The sequence below is a fragment of the Nerophis lumbriciformis genome, linkage group LG14, assembly GCF_033978685.3.
Source record: "Nerophis lumbriciformis linkage group LG14, RoL_Nlum_v2.1, whole genome shotgun sequence".
NCBI classification, from domain to species: domain Eukaryota; kingdom Metazoa; phylum Chordata; class Actinopteri; order Syngnathiformes; family Syngnathidae; genus Nerophis; species Nerophis lumbriciformis.
The window spans coordinates 18,089,577-18,110,208 of record NC_084561.2 but is presented as its reverse complement, the minus strand read 5'-3'; the positions used below and the strand labels follow the sequence as shown (position 1 = coordinate 18,110,208).

The following is a 20,632-nucleotide window of genomic DNA, read 5'->3' as shown; positions in this document are numbered from 1 at the left end:
CTTGATTTATTTCAGTAATTGCATTCAAAAGGTGTAACTTGTACATTATATTTATTCATTGCACACAGACTGATGCATTCAAATGTTTATTTCATTTAATTTTGATGATTTGAAGTGGCAACAAATGAAAATCCAAAATTCCGTGTGTCACAAAATTAGAATATTACTTAAGGCTAATACAAAAAAGGGATTTTTAGAAATGTTGGCCAACTGAAAAGTATGAAAATGAAAAATATGAGCATGTACAATACTCAATACTTGGTTGGAGCTCCTTTTGCCTCAATTACTGCGTTAATGCGGCGTGGCATGGAGTCGATGAGTTTCTGGCACTGCTCAGGTGTTATGAGAGCCCAGGTTGCTCTGATAGTGGCCTTCAACTCTTCTGCGTTTTTGGGTCTGGCATTCTGCATCTTCCTTTTCACAATACCCCACAGATTTTCTATGGGGCTAAGGTCAGGGGAGTTGGCGGGCCAATTTAGAACAGAAATACCATGGTCCGTAAACCAGGCACGGGTAGATTTTGCGCTGTGTGCAGGCGCCAAGTCCTGTTGGAACTTGAAATCTCCATCTCCATAGAGCAGGTCAGCAGCAGGAAGCATGAAGTGCTCTAAAACTTGCTGGTAGACGGCTGCGTTGACCCTGGATCTCAGGAAACAGAGTGGACCGACACCAGCAGATGACATGGCACCCCAAAATCTAGCTGTAAAAATACTCCTCCCCTCTTAACCACGCCCCCAACCACGCCCCCTGACCACGCCCCCACCTTCCCGAAATCGGAGGTCTCAAGGTTGGCAAGTATGATGTAATATTTATATATTATATATACAGTATATAATATATACTAATATATTGTATTATATTTTTATATAATATATACAATACATAACAAATTCCAATCACCATGTACAATATTACAGTATATGTAACAGCTGCAGCAAAAAAAACAAAAACGGCAGCATAAAATAGAGAGTAGATCCAACAGAAAATATACATTATAAACAAAGAGAGGGAGCTAACATAGAAGTGGTCAGGTAATAGACAGATATCATCTATTGCTGTACGGCGAGCGATTATACAACTTAATTTTATTCGGGCCGATAAAAAAAGTTATTACATAAACTTAGTCATTCTGAAAAGTATTTAGACAATTGTCAAACAAACGTGTTCTGGTAAACCACTAATAGTAACATAAGATTATTGTTAAATGTTTTGCTTTGTAAAATCTTACTGTGAGCACCTCTAACTTATTTGCAAGAAATTCCCAAAAACTTGAAGCTTTACTTCACCAACATTGTGCTTTTACATTTAATTGTAATTACACAATTCCTTTTTAGTTGGAAGGGAGGGGGGATACACGACAACACTACAATATTCTGTGGGCTTGTCCTTCAATGGTGTCGGCAGTCTTTTTGGAAAGTCCAGGACACTGTACACAAACGTGGGTTCCGGCGCGGCGGGCGGCGCCTGGCAAGAAATCGAGAGTGAAAATGTGGCGTTTGTTTCCGATGTTTACTTTGACTGGTGTGTCTCACCTGTGTTGAGGGTTGTGAGTTTCCGTCCGCGTTGACGTCTGCGCGAAAGAATGCTCCAACTTTGGTCCCTACAGTAACACATGACAATATCAGTTTGATGTCCTTCTCATTGTTTGATTTTAGTCCTGGTTTTCTATTGACCATCGAAATGATTGATTTGTGTCACACAAGCGTACAAAACAGAAGCCGGTACAGTAGACCTAACCTTTTACAGGCCAACCAAGGACATGTGGGTTTCCTGTTGGCATTTAGCGAGTAGCATTACAATGTGTCTGTTTTGTCAGGTCACAGAGCATCTTTGAAGCCCACAGTAAAATATACAGTGCGGAATCCTCAAAGTTCACAGCCCAATATCCCTCACTTTTTGTGAGTAGTGTAATCATTTTATCTCCAACTGATAAACAGATAGGATTTTGTTTTAATTCTCTTACAATAAACCAACCGTCAAAGATTTGTGAGGCTGTGTACATGAGTTACCACTTGATATCAGGAGGTGTTGTCCTAATTCCATGTGCAGATGTGCGGGGAAATTACATTATTAGAATAATTAAGGTACTAGTAAGTTTGAAGTTTGTGCTGTGACTTGGATTACGGATGGCTACCTTTCACAAACGATACAGTACCGATTCCCAGTTGCTGGGAATCGATACTGGTACTAAACGGTACCAATTTTCAGTGCATCTACGTGTGACCTATTGTACAAAACCAACTTTTCTTACCTGTCGGCACCTGCTGTTGTGTATTTGGGATCTGCATCGAAATCAAACCATGGAGGCATTGTGGAGATACACTATATTGCCAAAAGTATTTGGCCACCTGCCTTGACTCACATATGAACTTGAAGTGCCATCCCATTCCTAACCCATAGGGTTCAATATGATGTGGGTCCACCTTTTGCAGCTATTACACCTTCAACTCTTCTGGGAAGGCTGTCCACAAGGTTGCTGAGTGTGTTTATAGGAATTTTCCACCACACTGATGTTGGTCGAGAATGCCTGGCTCTCAGTCTCCGTTCTAATGCATCCCAAAGATGTCTTATCGGGTTCAGGTCAGGACTCTGTGCAGGCCAGTCAAGTTCATCCATACCAGACTTTGTCATCCATGTCTTTATGGACCTTGCTTGGAAGAGGAAGGGGCCCACTCCAAACAGTTTCCACAAGGTTGGGAACATGGAATTGTCCAAAATGTTTTGTTATCCTGGAGCATTCAAAGTTCCTTTCACTGGAACTAAGGGGGCCAAGCCCAACTCCTGAAAAACAACCCCACACCATAATTCCTCCTCCACCAAATTTCACACTCGGCACAATACAGTCCAAAATGTAGCGTTCTCCTGGCAACCTCCAAACCCAGACTCGTCCATCAGATTGCCAGATGGAAAAGCGTGATTCATCAGTCCAGAGAAGGCGTCCCCACTGCTCTAGAGTCCAGTGGCCACGTGCTTTACACCACTGCATCCCACGCTTTGCATTGGACTTGGTGATGTATGGCTTAGATGCAGCTGCTCGGCCATGGAAACCCATTCCATGAAGCTCTCTGCGTACTGTACGTGGGCTAATTGGAAGGTCACATGAAGTTTGGAGCTCTGTAGCAACTGACTGTGCAGAAAGTCTTTGCACTATGCGCTTCACCATCCTCTGACCCCTCTCTGTCAATTTACATGGCCTACCACTTGGTGGCTGAGTTGCTGTTGTTCCCAAGCGCTTCCATTTTCTTATAATAAAGCCGACAGTTGACTTTGGAATATTTAGGAGCGAGGAAATTTCACGATTTGTTGCACAGGTGGCATCCTATGACAGGAAATCACTGAGATCCTGAGAGCGGCCCATTCTTTCACAAATGTTTGTAGAAACAGTCTCCATGCCTAAGTGCTTGATTTTATACACCTGTGGCCGAGCCAAGTGATTAGGACACCTGATTCTGATCATTTGGATGGGTGGCCAAATACTTTTGGCAATATAGTTGTATTCATAAAATAATCTTGCCTTCTTTCATACTTCTGACAAACGGGCCAAATTTGCAAAACCTGGGACGTTTTTCGCTCCAATATCCGTATAAGGTATAAATTTACCCAAAGTGCCTTTTTAGTCCGACACTGTTGTCAATAAGCTCCTTCTTTTTCTCTATTCTCTTGTTGTGGGGCAGACTGGCTCGTACATGCACGTGCTGCCATTTCTAATAAAGTAGCGTACATTTCGAACTTAATCCGTCAGTAGACTCACTACAAAAAACTACAACAAACTAAGATGGAGGGACGAAGACGCTGTTGAAGTGTAGGCAAGTAAATAAGACCGCCCACACAATGGCGCATCCTGAAGAGACGGTCTGAAAGCGGCTTGAAGATGGTCTGTAAAACATACTCTATGCAACATTTTGACCAAAGAACCACCATTGCATGTCATGTAGACCACAAGGAAGTGTTTTAAGGTAAATATAATAAAACAAATCATATGACTCCTTTATTAAAATCCAATTTCATATTTAACAGTGATGACATCATTATATCTTGTTTTCTTATACATCTGAGTCTCATTTGCAGGTATTACATCGTGGACTCTGCATGCAGTTGCAATTCCAAGACATTAGTTGGCAGTAGTGTATAGACTACGGTGTGTTGCCTAGCCAGGAAGTAGTCTTTGCCATGAAACGGAATGTGCCAGTCTTGTCTTTTGTTGGCCCTACAAATTGTTTACACTGTAAGTATTGTACTTATTGCAGACCAGCCGTTTGATTGTAACAGGCATCTCAGTTGTAGTTTTAATTACCATGTTTGGAAGTGTTAAAATTGCCACTTAACCTCTAAAGGCTTAGTTGGCCACATGCGTGGACAGCACTTTTTAGCTCTTATTTCCAAAATTGTGTACACTACTGAATTGGGGTCTTATGGCCCTTATGTGGACGCTTATACTGCTGTCTGGTGGTGTCAGAAGAGCATAACATACAATGGAATTTGGAAAAAAAAAGTGTAAAAATAAGACTAAGCATGTCACTAAACATGAAGTGAAGTGTATTGTATTTATATAGCGCTTTTCTCTAGTGACTCAAAGCGCTTTACATAGTGGAACCCAATATCTATGTTACATTTAAACCACTGTGGGTGGCACTGGGAGCAGGTGGGTAAAGTGTCTTGCCCAAGGACACAACGGCAGTGACTAGGATGGCGGAAGCGGGAATCGAACCTGGAACCCTCAAGTTGCTGGCACGGCCACTCTACCAACCGAGCTATGCCGCCCCGTATACGTTTGTTACTTATGGACTAAGTACATCATATAAAAAGATGGTTCTTAGTTTTTATTCTAATTAAGGTCCAATAAGCCCAAATAGCAAAGAGAAATAAAAAAAAAAGCATGTAAATAAACAGTGTGGGCCTTAAGAGGTTAAAATAACCAATGTGGCATATTCAATGTAAAATCGAGCTACAACAATTTGGAAAAATGGAGCCTTACTTTACGTTCGAGAGTTTTCTATCAGGCATACTTTCTTTGTTGCCCTGAAAAATTGTAACATTACCTAGGTCAGTGGTTCTTAACCTGGGTTCGATCGAACCCTAGGGGTTCGGTGAGTCGAGCTCAGGGGTTTGGCGGAAGTCAAAACACACCCGACTCATCGTGTAAATAAAAACTTTTCCCTATCGGCGTATTACGGATACGGCAACAGCAGAAGTCACACTGATTTGCAGGTGTGTAATTTGTTGTGAGTTAATGCACTGTGTTGGTTTTGTTCTTTAAACAAGGTGATGTTCATGCACGGTTCATTTTGTGCACCAGTAAAAAAAACATGGTAACACTGTAGTATGGGGAACATATTCACCATTAATTAGTTGCTTATTAACATACAAATTAGTAACATATTGGCTCTCAACTGGTCATTATTAAGTACTTATTAATGCCTTATTTGGCATGGCCTTATTATAACCCTAACCCTCTAACCCTGGCTCTAACACTCTTACCCTAACCCTAACCAAATAACTCTAAATTAAGTCTTTGTTACTTAGAATATGTTCCCCATGTGTCCAAAAAACTCTAAATTAAGTATTTGTTACTTAGAATATGTTCCCCATACTAAAGTGTTACCAAAAACATATAACTTTGTCTTGAATTTGAAAAAAAACGAAGGGTTCAGTGAATGCGCATATGAAACTGGTGGGATTCGGTACCTCCAACAAGGTTAAGAACCACTGACCTAGATGCACTGTGGCTGATTCCGTTCCGGCTGCTGCTTGAGTGTATATTTTCCCCGCCAAGTGTTTGAGCCGGTCCATAGTCTGCAACCGAACGCGACGTCACGGGCAACAAAAGTATTAAAATGTGGCACTGTTTGATTTCATGTGAATCGATACAAAGCTGTACTGACGGGATTCGATCGGTACCTACAAAAAAAGTACCAAATTTGGTACCCATCCTTAGAAATGTCAGAAGTGTCTATAAAGATATTGGGTTAAAGCAAGTATTATATAGTAGACTTTTTGGCTCCCTAAATTGAAATCGTATTGGTCACCTGATCGTACGTATTTAATTATCTTTGTACTGTATGTGTCAAGATAGTTGTTGACCAGCGCTTTCCTGTGTTAACGTGATTGCTTGAATACTTGGCGATTATTTTACGGACAACAAGAAAATGTGAGAAATAAAGTCCATACTGTACCTCGGGTTCGGACACAACACCAGAATAAACAGGGGAGCACCGCTGCCAACAAGACGACAAGTGAAACCACAGGGATGGCAATGACTGGATCAGAAAAGGGAAGATGACTTGTTCTAGGCGTGTGTTTGGTTGTTCCTCTGTTTTCTTCTACGTGAGAAACTGTGGGAGAGGAAAAGGAAATGTGGATTTAGGATGAACGCCAAAGTAGATACTATTGCAAACCTAACACTATTTAGCAGTGACGTGCAGTCACTAGAGGCAGGTGAGGACATGATGGCAGGTGAGGCCCCGCCTCACCTGCCATCATGGAAAGAAAAAAAATGTAAAAAGAAAACATTTTATTAAATTGTTATATGTATCCAGTGATTATACTATAAAGTTATTTTCCATTTAACTTCACCAGTTTTAGATTATTTTTATTTAAAATCGCTGAATTTTCACATTTGCCATTCAAATACTGAGAAGAGACGGTGCGGTGAACAGCAGCCAGTTGAGGCACGTCACTCAGTTGTGCCTCAACATGGATTGCGGACTCGGCTAACTGCTGGCCTTCTGTGCAGTGAGACCGTATTGCTATATGAATTATATTATACATTTCCATAGTTTAGTTAGCTGAGGTATATAATGTACAGTGTATTTTGTCAACAACTGTATGTGTGTAACATATTTGTTGTGCTGAGCGATCATAAAACGGCTGCAAAAGACGCACTGGCTGAGGCTCACAGTAATCCCGCCTCCTGCACCCCAGCCGTAGAATGCACCCCCTGACGGGAGTGTTATATCAACTAAAGCCCACACTTAAACTTTCCACGTGCAAGATTGAATCTATTTAAAAAAGTTATTTCATAAGAAGCCAAAAAGTGCAAAAACAATAATGTTTGTGTTGGAGGAGTTGTGAATGACAGGGCCACAACATTAGGTACACCTGCAGACTGCAGGTGTACCTAATTCACAACTCCTCCAACACGAACATTATTGTTTTTGCACTTTTTGGCTTCTTATTAAATAACTTTTGTAACCTATTTTTATGGGCTTTCCTCTTTGTGATGTTAAGTTCCTGTTATGCGCTGTTATACAGTATATGCCTTGAGCTCTTATTTTGAAAGCGCTAAGAGCGGAAGTGATGACACATTGGAGGGGAGCGGAGGTTTTTGAAAGAAGGTAAATAAAGTGGTCCTCGTGTAAACTGGAGCCTCCGTGTTTGTTATTTTGTAGTTTCATACAGTATAGGCGACATTTATAAACCCTCGGTTACACTTTTTTAAATAGATTCAATCTTGCACGTGAAAAGTTTAAGTGAGGGCTTTAGTTGATATAACACTCCCGTCAGGGGGTGCATTAATCCAGCACAACAGCGGCGCATGGACTTCATTTATAAGTAAAGGTAAGACCATAATAAAGTTTTTTTTACTAAATGTGCTTTTTTGTGTGCTACAGTTTGTATGTGTAAAGTTAAAGTTAAGTTAAAGTACCAATGATTGTCACACACACACTAGGTGTAATGAAATGTGTCTTCTGCATTTGACCCATCCCCTTGATCACCCCCTGGGAGGTGAGGGGAGCAGTGGGCAGCAGCGGCGCCGCGCCCGGGAATAATTTTTGGTGATTTATTACCCAATTCCAACCCTTGATGCTGAGTGCCAAGCAGGGAAGAATGCTGGTATGAGCTTTTAAACATAACCCGTTAACTGCTGCCAATCAAATGGTGAATAAGATACTCTTTAGGGTTCATATTTTTGTAAATCTGACTGTGATGAAGTCAGTGCCTCACCAGCCATGAACCTCACCGCACGTCACTGCTATTTAGTTATCTGTTTGAACCACTGTGTAAGTTGCTGCCACCGAGCTGAAGACTGATGTATCATTCAAGCTTGAATTATGTCATGATCCGTGGACCGGATCATGTTTTTGTTATGTTCTGTTAGTTTTGGACTCTTTTAGTTCCTGTTTGACACCTGAGTTTGTTTTAGTTACCATTGCTACTTATGATTTTCACCTGCCTCTGGTGTTCGGGACGCGCACCTGCTTCTAATCAGAGGACTATTTAAGCCTGCCTTTGCCAGTCAGTCGGCCTGGCGTCATTATTGGTTTCATGCCACAGTTTCGTGTTTGTTCTATGCCTTAGTTAAAGGCCTACTGAAACCCACTACTACCGACCACGCAGTCTGATAGTTTATATATCAATGATGAAATCTTAACATTGCAACACATGCCAATATGGCCGGGTTAGTTTACTAAAGTGCAATTTTAAATTTCGCGTGAAATATCCTGCTGAAAACGTCTCGGTATGATGACGTCAGCGCGTGACGTCGCGGATTGTAGAGGACATTTTGGGACAGCATGGTGGCCAGCTATTAAGTCGTCTGTTTTCGTCGCAAAATTCCACAGTATTCTGGACATCTATGTTGGTGAATCTTTTGCAATTTGTTCAATGAACAATGGAGACAGCAAAGAAGAAAGCTGTAGGTGGGAAGCGGTGTATTGCAGCAGGTGTTGTGCCGGATAACGCACCCCTGCCGTAGAATGCACACCCCTTGACTGGTGTGCCGGATAACACAGCCGGTGTTTCATTGTTTACATTCCCGAAAGATGACAGTCAAGCTTTACCATTGGCCTGTGGAGAACTGGGACAACACAGACTCTTACCAGGAGGACTTTGAGTTGGATAAGCAGACGCGGTACCGTGAGAGTTAGCTGCGGCTTCCAAACATTTGATCACTTGCCCGTACGTGCGTGCCGCTATGTGCATGTCACGTACGTAACTTTGGGGACTTTGGGGAAATATATGTGCTGTATGAACTTTGGGGAGGTGAACGGTACTTTGGGCTGTGGGATTGAGTGTGTTGTGCAGGTGTTTGAGTTGTATTGGCGGGTTATATGGACGGGAGGGGGGAGATGTTTGTTATGCGGGATTAATTTGTGGCATATTAAATATAAGCCTGGTTGTGTTGTGGCTAATAGAGTGTATATATATGTCTTGTGTTTATTTACTGTTTTAGTCATTCCCAGCTGAATATCAGGTCCAACCCGGCTCTCACAGCATCTTCCCTATCTGAATCGCTCCCACTGCCCTCTAGTCCTTCACTCTCACTTTCCTCATCCACGAATCTTTCATCCTCGCTCAAATTAATGGGGAAATCGTCGCTTTCTCTGTCCGAATCGCTCTCGCTGCTGGTGGCCATGATTGTAAACAATGTGCGGATGTGAGGAGCTCCACAACCTGTGACATCACGCGCATATCGTTTGCTACTTCTGGTACAGGCAAGGCTTTTTTATCAGCGACCAAAAGTTGCGAACTTTATCGTCAATGTTCTCTACTAAATCCTTTCAGCAAAAATATGGCAATATCGTGAAATGATCAAGTATGACACATAGAATGGACCTGCTATCCCCGTTTAAATAAGAAAATCGCATTTCTGTAGGCCTTTAATGCTATTGGTTTCATGCCACAGTTTTGTGTTTGTTCTATGCCTAGATTAATGCTATTGGTTTCATGTCACAGTTTCGTGTTTGTTCCACGCCATAGTTTATGCTGTTTGTTTACCTCATGCCCTGCCAAGATTTCTTGGGAAGATTAAAATATGTTCCTACCTGCAAGTCCTGTCCGGAGTGATCTGTTTGCATCCCGGGGAAACAAACCTCACAGCAAGCTGCGACCCCCCCGTCGTGACAAATTAAGTCCATACTGAGCGTCCACCTGCCTCTCACACCCCTTGACACATCACTATTTAACTTGCGGCCAGGGGGCCAAATCCGAGTTCAGTTCAAAGTTTGGGAGACAAATATTTTTTCGGCAAATTCCCAAAACACGAGAGTGCTCCTGTTTTATAGAGGAACTCGGACCACTGTAAACAGATCCTTGCATCGACATTTTAACAGTGGTGGGCCGTCAGGGTCAGTAATGCCTTCTCTGTTGGCCTAACATTAATCATGATCATAAATTAATAAAAGTACATTTTTAAGTTACTTTACATAAATATATACAAGTATTAATCATATTCTCTTCTTGTCATTTAGGCCCCAGTGTTCCTTGTTTTTACATTACAGCTTTTATCCAATAAGAATTGAACTTGCTTGTTGCCAGGGCTGTATGAATTCTGCCACTGTGCCGTGTACAGTTTATAGACATTTGCGATAGCCAGATCACGAGTTGTTGACTGTAGCCCATCTAGGTGGCCTTACGTTAAACGTGACTGTGATTGGATACTCACTTGTCACTCCCAAGTGAGTATGCAATCACAAGATGTGATTTACGAAAGCAGGAAGCGGCGCCAGAGCCATACCCGGCCAGCGGAGAAATCAGCGGTACTCGCTTTTTAAACCCAGTAAGAAGGAGAGGAAAGCGTTGAGTAGGTGGCAGATATATATTTGCAAGGCCATTTTCAAGAAGGATAGGTTGATTGGCAACACCAAATCGGCCCTAGTGTGTGAATGTGAGTGTGAATGTTGTCTGTCTATCTGTGTTGGCCCTGTGATGAGGTGGCGACTTGTCCAGGGTGTACACCGCCTTCAGCCGATTGCAGCTGAGATAGGTTCCAACAGCCCCCGCTACCCCGAAAGGGATAAGCGGTAGAAAATAGATGGATGGATAGATCTTGTGAGACGAGGTTGGCCGACCCGGAAGGTAGCTAAGCTGTCCCGGGCGACATCGGATGGGTGCTACAAATTGTGAGTTCAAATATTTTACATCTTTATTTTTTCATGTTTAATATGTTTTTTACAATTATTCTAATTTCGACACTACCACGTAAGATATGTTTTAATTTGCTGATGCGGGTTGATTAATTTTTAAATGCGCCGGAAAATAGCCCGTTTTTGTACACCGTTGAGGTAATTCAATGCTCAGTTGTGAGCTAATGTGTTTCTGTGTAATATTTCTCCAGCCGTGGTCATGTGGTGACATGAATTATGGTATTTTGAGAGCTATTTATTGAAGTGGGACATCACTGATGGGCCTAGGTGGGAAACGCACGGCCCGCCACTGCATTTTAACCTTTCTAGCAAACATGGGACCCTGAGGTCCAAACTTGTGATTTATATGACTGAGGCGTTCCTCAAGGCACCTTTTTTAAGTCCTCTCTTTTTTAGCAGTTGTAATTTATTTTCGTAATGTGATTTATGTAGCTAAAGTGTAGCTTGTTTACTTCAGATGCAGTCAGTAGTCATTTAGTTATACTAGTGGCGTTCCTCAAGGTTCCATTTTAGGTCCTCTCTTTTTCATCATTCGGGCTATTCGACGGGTGGCCCGTGAGTTCAGCTGCAGAAGATTCTTAAAACTCTAGAGTGCTGTCATGGAAATAATCTTTTTTGCAGAAGATACTTTAAAAACAGCAGATCTTATTCAATCATACTCTTTCACCATTACTACTTACAATATATTGTTTGCTTTCATTTTGGTATTTAATTTAAAAAAATATATATATATTTTGCCGTAAAAAAAATTGTCCGCGTCTCAGGGTTAAACGGCAATGATAACAAAATGCATTGTAGTTGACACTAAGTACCTTTTAGGGATCATATGATCAGTGAAGCAAGTCAGGCCCCACCTTTCTTCATGAAATATCTTTGTCTATTGAACTGTGTTATAAATATATTGTCTGTGTCATTCCAAATTTGCTGAATCGGCACATTCCCCGATCAAACACAGGGCTTAGAAGCTTGAGATGAGGCTTCGTGAGCTGAGGCTCCCCTCTGATTGAGCAATCCTTTACTCATTCTGCTGATCAGCCTGTCGCCAATATGGTGTTTGCAGAAACATTTTCTACAGCCTGTGCAATGTATTTCATGTCAATGTGATATCATTATTCTTGTTGCTAATTGGGGCTGCAACTAACGACTATTTTGACCTTAACTAATGGTCAGCGAATGGGATTATAAAGCTATTCAGGGGCTGTAGTTTAGCCATTAAGGTGACTACAGTCGTCCCTTGTGTGTTGCTGGTAATTGGTTCCGGACATGACCGCGATAAATTAATTTCCGCGAAGTAGAAATCAAATATTTTCATAGCTAGAGCATAAACACTTGTTTACAACCTTCCAAATATGTTTTTCAACATTACAAGAGCCCTCTAACCATAAAACAATACCCTTTAGTCACCTTTACACTCTTTTAATCCAATATGCTGCCTGATGCTGAGCCAATCAGTGGCTAGGATACTGAACAGCGCGCTCTGAATGGTTTAGTTTTCTCTAGTGGTGTCATGACTAGAACTAGGGCATGATTTGTTCTCCCATGGTGTAAATGATTTGGACCATACGTGGCGTGAAGGGGAGTACATGATTTATTTTTAACACTCAAAAAAAGAAACAAACAAAAGGCGCTCACAGTGGAGGTACAAAACTTGGTTATAAATACAAAACTTGCACAAAGGCAGAAACTATGAACAATGAAACAAAAACACTAACCGTGGCATTAATAAACAAAAACTTACTTGGCATGGACTGTGAAGAAAGCAGCGTGAACTGAGCATGAAGCAGAGTGTCAGGTGTGTGTCAGGGGTATGATGTCGCCAGACAGACAGCCTGGCAACTGGAAGCTTAAATAATAGTGACATGATTAAAGACAGGTGCGTGAGTCGTGAGGGCAGGTGAAAACTAATGGGTTGCTATGGTGACAAACAAGAGTGCACAATGAGTCCAAACGTGGAACAGGTGAAACTAATGGGTAACCATGGAAACAAGACAAGGGAGTGAAAAGCCAGAAACTAAAGAGTCCAATAACTAAACAAAACAAAACATGACTAAAACAAAACATGATTACACAGACATGACAAGTGGCCAATAAAGTTAAAAGTTAAAGTACCAATGATTGTCACACACACACACTAGGTGTGGCGAAATTATTCTCTGCATCTGACCCATCACCCTTGATCACCTCCTGGGAGGTGAGGGGAGCAGTGAGCAGCAGCGGTGGCCCCGCCCGGGAATCATTTTGTGTGATTTAACCCCCAATTCCAACCCTTGATGCTGAGTGCCAAGCAGGGAGGTAATGGGTCCCATTTTTTATAGTCTTTGGTATGACTCGGCCGGGGTTTTAACTCACAACCTACTGATCTGCAACTGGCTGCTTGACTTCCTCACAGACAGACCACAGGCTCCAGTGCCATCTCCCTGAGCACCGGCTCCCCCCAGGGGTGCGTCCTGAGTCCGCTGCTGTTCACGTTGATGACCCATGACTGCTGTGCCAGGTCCACTACTAACCACATTGTGAAGTACGCGGACTACACAACAGTAGTGGGCCTCATCCGTGACAACACTGACATGGACTACAGGGAGGAGGTGAAACATCTGGTTGACTGGTGCAGAACCAACAACCTGGTCCTGAACGTCGACAAGACCAAGGAGATCATCGTCGACTTCAGGAAGCACCAGTCCAGCCATGTTCCACTCTTCATCAACGGCACAGCAGTGGAGATCGTAAGCAGCACCAAGTTCCTGGGGGTGCAGATAACTGACAATATGACCTGGTCCCTACACACCGGCGCTCTTGTAAAAAGAGCTCAGCAGCGCATGCACTTTTTGCGTCGGATGAAAAGAGCGCAGCTCCCTCCCCCCATTCTCACCACATTCTACAGAGGCACTATAGAGAGCCTGTTGACCAACTGCATCTCTGTCTGGACTGGAGCTTGCAGTGCCTCAGACTGGAAGTCTCTCCAGAGAGTGGTGAGGACGGCGGAAAAGATCATCAGGACTCCTCTTCCTCCTATCCAGGAGATCGCAAAAAGCCGCTGCCTGACCAGGGCTCAGAAAATCTGCAGACTCCTCCAACCCCCCACCAAGGACTGTTTTCACTACTGGACTCTAGAAAGAGGTTCCGCAGCCTCCGTAGCAGAACCTCCAGGTTCTTTAACAGCTTTCTTCCCTCAGGCCGTAAGACTCTTGAACGCATTAAAATAATCCCCTCAATTCCCCCCCAAAATGGATTAACTTGCTGGAATATAAAGACAATATAACATACATCCATAAACGTGGATGCATATGCAAAAGTGAAATATATTTATCTGTACAGTAATCTATTTATTTATATCTGCACCTTATTGCTCTTTTATCCTGCAATACCATGAGCTAATAAACATGAATCCTTCAAGCAACAGGACTGGGCCAGCCTCAAGACAAAAAATAGGAATTTAAAAAATGAGGTATTTAAAGCAAAACTGAAGTACAAAAACAAACTGGAAACTGAATTCAGCAACATGAACACCAAGCAGGCATTTCAGAAGGGAAAAACCCTGACAGGATGCCAAACAAAAACATCATGCACTGTCAGTGACTCAGAAACCCTCTCTAAAGATCTGAACATATTTTTTACCCGCTTTGATAAATTGGACTTCTCACCAGAGTGTCAGGACCTGCTGAGAGCCCTCCCACCACCAGACCCCGAGGAACCGGCCCCCTTCACAGAGGAGGAAGTACGGCGCCAGCTGAGCCGCTGCAAGCCAGGCAAGGCACCAGGGCCTGATGGCATTCCAGCCAGGGTGATCAGGGACTGTGCCATAGAGCTCTCCCCTATCCTACACTCACTCTTCTGTGAAAGCTACTGGACTGCAACAATACCTGCATTGTGGAAAACTGCAACCATCATCCCAGTACCGAAAAAATCCAGACCCACAGAACTCAACCATTACCGCCCCATAGCCCTCACATCCATAATTATGAAGTGCCTGGAGAAACTGCTGCTTCACATCATCCTTCCAGTTGTCACCCCACACCTGGACCCCCTCCAATTTGCCTACAGGGCCAGGAGGGGCACAGAGGATGCTGTGGCCTGCCTGCTGCATCTCCTCCTCCAGCATCTGGACTCCCCAGGCAACTTTGCCAGGATCCTCTTCGTGGACTTCAGCTCCGCCTTCAACTCCCTACAGAAGCATCTACTGATCCGGAAACTACACCAGCTCAACATCCCCCCTCAGCTGATCCACCTCACCCACAACTTCCTCACCGACCGATTGCAAGCAGTATGGGTGGGCTCAAACACATCCCCGATGCTTACCATCAACACCGGGGTCCCACAGGGATGTGTGTTTAGCCCTTTCCTGTACACACTTTACACCAATGACTGCCGTAGCATCTCACCCACCACAACATACTTAAAATACTCAGATGACACAGCCATTCTCGCACTCCTCTCCAACAGTCAATCCATCCTGGACTATCATAACACAGTCAAACATTTCACAGTGTCATGTACAGCCAGTTATCTGGAAATCAATGTCAATAAAACAAAAGAAATATGGTTCAACCCCCCCTCACCTCAGAACCCCATCATCATAAACACACAAACAGTTAAAACAGTTGACACTTTTAAATACCTGGGCGTAACCTTGGACAATAAACTCACCTTTGATCAGCACACCACGGACATTCAAAAAAGAAGTCAACAAAGACTGTCAGCCATCCGAAAACTTAAAGGACTATACGTTGCACCTCATCTCCTGTTATTACTTTACCAAAGCATTGTTCAACCCATCCTTCTGTACTGTTCCACATGTTTTTTCACCATGCTTTCTGTAACCAACCGGATCAAACTCACAAGCATTACAAACATAGCAGCTAAAATCATCGGCCTACCCACACCCAACATTTCAGACTTAAACCACAGGTCCATCACCCGACTGGCAAAAACAATAGTCCAGGATATCACTCACCCACTACACCAATACATCATCCCACTACTATCAGGGCGCAGGTACAGAACTATCAAATTCCGGAGGGCCCGCCTCAGGAAAAGCCTTATCCCTGCAGCTATAGCCGCCCTTAACAGCAGGCCCGGCCGACCTGTCTGACAAGCCTGTAAATGTGTGTTAGTCATGTATGATGTCTTTTTGTTTTTTTGTTTTTTTTTTGTGTGTGATGTGTAATGTCTAGTGTTTAAATGTACAGCAGTGACAATGAATTTCCCCAAGGGGACCAATAAATCTAAATCTAAAATCTAAAATCTAAATCTAATGCAACGAAATGTTGTTCTTATCTGTACTGCAAAGTTCAAATTTGAATGACAAAAAAAGGAAGTCTAAGTCTATAAAATGATGTGGCAGACCACATTGAATGATGTGGCTGGCCACATAAAATGAAGTTGGGGGCCACATAGAATGAAGTGGCAGACCACATTGGAATTTTAAGCAGATTGCCATTCAAACAATGCAGTCGTTGTCATTGTGCTATTTTTGGTAATTTGTCATTAAATAGAGGAATAATGTCGGAATCGAACAGTTACACAAATTCTGAAAGTTTAAGCAAAAATTATTTGACCATTTGGTGAGTTAAAGAGACCACAAACATTTCAACTTACTTACTTCACATCAAATATTTGACTTCTGAGGGAAAATGTTGCATAGTTTTTGTTTATGCCATACAAAAAAAGGGTTTTCTTTGACAAAAAGTGTAAAAAAACATACAAAAACGCATTATCAATGGATAGATCTAAAGTTGATTTAAAGATTTAAGCATCAAAAGTAAAAAAATATATATATTAATGTATGACATACTTTTAACCCTTTTATGAGTGGTACCCTCAAGGGTCGATGGGTCTTCTAATGTCGTTTTTTTTTTTTTTATTTAAAACGGTCAATGCTCAAACCATTATTATGACTAAAAATCTATTTTGTTGTGAATTAACGACTTATTTAAGGCTTCAATTATTTCACACTGAATATTGGACTTTTGAGGGTTTTGGGGGAGGAGGGAGTGGAATTGCATAGTGTGTGTTGTTTTCTTTGACAAAAAGGCCATAAAACATGAAACAACATAGAAAACTTTATATCAACGAATAGATCTGAAGTTGATCTAGAGATTTAAAGGGGAACATTATCACCAGACCTATGTAAGCGTCAATATATACCTTGGTGTTGCAGAAAAAAGACCATATATTTTTTTAACTGATTTCCGAACTCTAAATGGGTGAATTTTGGCGAATTAAACGCCTTTCTATTATTCGCTCTCGGAGCGATGACGTCACAACGTGACGTCACATCGGGAAGCAATCCGCCATTTTCTCAAACACATTACAAACACTGAGTCAAATCAGCTCTGGTATTTTCAGTTTTTTCGACTGTTTTCCGTACCTTGGAGACATCATGCCTCGTCGGTGTGTTGTCGGAGGGTGTAACAACACGAACAGGGACGGATTCAAGTTGCACCAGTGGCCCAAAGATGCGAAAGTGGCAAGAAATTGAACGTTTGTTCCGCACACTTTACCGACGAAAGCTATGCTACGACAGAGATGGCAAGAATGTGTGGATATCCTGCGACACTCAAAGCAGATGCATTTCCAACGATAAAGTCAAAGAAATCTGCCGCCAGACCCCCATTGAATCTGCCGGAGTGTGTGAGCAATTCAGGGACAAAGGACCTCGGTAGCACGGCAAGCAATGGCGTCAGTTTGTTCCCGCAGACGAGCGAGCTAAACCCCCTGGATGTCTTGGCTCACACCGTCCCTTATGCCACCAAAGATGATCAAGAGAAGAATATCGACCCTAGCTTCCCTGGCCTGCTGACATCAACTCCAAAACTGGACAGATCAGCTTTCAGGAAAAGAGAGCAAATGAGGGTATGTCTACAGAATATATTAATTGATAAAAATTGGGCTGTCTGCACTCTCAAAGTGCATGTTGTTGCCAAATGTATTTGATATGCTGTAAACCTAGTTCATAGTTGTTAGTTTCCTTTAATGCCAAACAAACACATACCAATCGTTGGTTAGAAGGCGATCGCCGAATTCGTCCTCGCTTTCTCTCGTGTCGCTGGCTGTCGTGTCGTTTTCGTCGGTTTCGCTTGCATACGGTTCAAACCGATATGGCTCAATAGCTTCAGTTTCTTCTTCAATTTTGTTTTCGCTACCTGCCTCCACACTACAACCATCCGTTTCAATACATGCGTAATCTGTTGAATCGCTTAAACTGCTGAAATCCGAGTCTGAATCCGAGCTAATGTCGCTATAGCTTGCTGTTCTTTCCGCCATGTTTGTTTGTGTTGGCTTCACTATGTGACGTCACAGGAAAATGGACGGGTGTTTATAACGATGGTTAAAATCAGGCACTTTGAAGCTTTTTTTAGGGATATTGCGTGATGGGTAAAATTTTGAAAAAAACTTCGAAAAATAAAATAAGCCACTGGGAACTGATCTTTAATGGTTTTAACCCTTCTGAAATTGTGATAATGTTCCCCTTTAAGCATTGAAAGTAAAAAAATATATACAACCCCGAGAGTTAAAGTGCCTCAGCAGCCATGAAACTGCACGTTACTGAACAAAACATATTAAAAGTTGTATCTTACTGGTGTCATGGCTGTCTTCCTCCAAAACAAGCAGGTGTACTGAAGAACTCGGTCTGGCCAGTCCGCTTTTCGTGAACAGGGTGGCCCAGTAGGTCCCGGTGTGACCGTGTGTGAGGTTTGTAATTTGGTAAAGTGCAGAAGAATTGTCCAAGTAAAGACCAAAACATGTCGAGCAACCTTTCTGGGGAAACCACTCAGCCATCTTCTTGGGGCCTGTCGTGTAAACTGCAAAATGGCTCCTCTTGGTGATGATGGTTTGATTAAACCTGAACTGGAGCGTGACGTTTTGGCCAAGGATCCCTGTGACCTCTGCTTGGCCGGGGCCTGTGCATGGACAAAAACAATGTACAATAAAAGACTGGCTGACTGACGTTGACAATGGCGTCTAATTAAGGATGTTGTAGGGGCTTTTGTAAAATGTAATTTCAAATAATAATAATGACAAAAGACGTCATAAATGGTAATAAGAAAAATAATTTAGCTGTGAAAGTTTAATAATAAGGTTGCTTGGCTCAAATTAATAATGTTAGCAAACCTAATTTCGAACACTTCACTCCACACAGACGTCATAACGTCATCAAAAATTCACCTTTAAGCATTCAAAGCCTGCACCAGGCTTTAGGAACAAGGATGAGGTGATAGAAGAAAGGTTGAAATATAAAAATCTATATGCGGCAGCATAGGGGAAAGTTACAGTATGTATAAGTAAGTTTCACTTTTGCATCCCATTTCCCATAATTGTGATGCGTTCAAGGACCCTCGAATAAAGTTAACCCCCAGTAGATGCACCAATTATAATATAATGACGTATTATCTACTAATGATAAGCCTATGTGTATCAGATAATCTCATTTTTAAGTAAAGGAAAACTTGACAGGTTATGTGATTATCTATATTCATAATCTGGCTACTATATATTGAATTTTAAAACAAAACCCAATCATTTTGGGGGGTTTACCTCTCCATGTTCTAGACATGGTAATCCCATTTTTCCATTCATCCATTTTCTACCGCTTGTCCCTTTTGGGGTCGCGGGGGTTGCTGGAGCCTATCTGAGCTGCATTCGGGTGGAAGGCGGGGTACACCCTGGACAAGTCGCCACCCCATCGCAGGGCCAACACACATTTACACACTAGGGACAATTTAGTGTTGCCAATCAACCTATCCCCAGGTGCATGTTTTTGGAGGTGGGAGGAAGCCGGAGTACCCGAAGGGAACCCACGCAGTCACGGGGAGAACATGCAAAATCCACACAGAAAGATCCCGGTATTGAACTCAGGACCATTTTTAAAATGCAATAAATCTTTTTTTTTAGTGCATATGCCAAGTTTGTGTGTATGAGGCGGCGACGTTTGGGTTAAGGGTGGCATGGAGGGGCCTTTTTAATAGATTTGTGTGTGGGGCCCCAGAATGCCGTGCTACGCTCCTGGACGTCAACATAACCAAAACTAGCCGTTGCTTGCACATTTAGAGACATAAGAAGAATCGACAATAATAAAGGACTTGCATTTAACTAACCAACCGTACAATCCCAATTCTACAGATTTTTTTTTTAGTATGATACAATTATGGGTTGATACCAAAATAAGAGATTATATGCAAAAGAGACTTACCAGTGACGACCATGTGCATCGTTATCATCAAAACAAACTCAAGAGGCTTGGTGACAATCTCCCTCACCATGACTGATGTTATGTTTGTGTGCCCAATAGAAGACAGTTTCAACAGGAACTTCTGGCCGTGTGTTTCCCACCTCAGCTGGTGTGCATACCTTGCGCAGAGCAACTTGTGCAAGTCCGTCCCCGTCACTCGAGCAGACAGAAAAAAGTAGGTAAGTAAGAGTTCGTCCAGGAAGTGCTCATTGTTTAGATGTTGAAGCATCCTGTGCTGAAAGGTTACAGTTACACACTTTATGCAGTAAAGCGGGGGTATTTAACGTTTTCCAGGCCAAGGACCCCCCCCAAAAAAATGGTCTTTTATATCAAACTGGTCCTAAAGGTAACTTGTAGTTATGCAATATTCATTAGATGTTAGGTCAGACCTGGGCAATTATTTTGACTCGAGGGGCCAAATTTAGAGAAAAAAATGTGTCTGGGGGCCGGTATATCTGATTTTTAGGAACACTAACACTAACTTGGTGCTCTGGGTGCATCTGTTAAAAGCAGCCTCAGAAACCTTGGGCTTGTGTTT

The 20,632-nt window shown here is 42.4% G+C and overlaps 1 protein-coding gene across 1 annotated transcript; it reads right to left on the bottom strand.

Moving 5' to 3' along the window:
• Nucleotides 1-909: 909 nt before the first annotated feature.
• Nucleotides 910-20,188, bottom strand: LOC133616563 (uncharacterized). Its single transcript, XM_061975982.2, has 5 exons — nucleotides 20,056-20,188; nucleotides 18,443-18,766; nucleotides 6,174-6,332; nucleotides 1,533-1,600; nucleotides 910-1,464 (listed from the first exon to the last, which is right to left on the bottom strand). Exons 1-5 carry the CDS (start codon nucleotides 20,123-20,125, stop codon nucleotides 1,306-1,308), a joined length of 780 nt encoding a protein of 259 aa, XP_061831966.2. The 5' UTR covers nucleotides 20,126-20,188; the 3' UTR covers nucleotides 910-1,305.
• Nucleotides 20,189-20,632: the final 444 nt, after the last annotated feature.

Bases quoted from the DNA above. Each gene is read 5' to 3' on its own strand.
- LOC133616563 (XM_061975982.2), bottom strand. From the start codon at position 20,125: ATGGTGAGGGAGATTGTCACCAAGCCTCTTGAGTTTGTTTTGATGATA. The intron at 18,767-20,055 runs GTAAGTCTCTTT...GTCCATGCACAG, and splicing joins GATGCACATGGTCGTCACTG to GCCCCGGCCAAGCAGAGGTC. The intron at 6,333-18,442 runs GTAAGATACAAC...CCTCTCCCACAG, and splicing joins GGAAGACAGCCATGACACCA to TTTCTCACGTAGAAGAAAAC.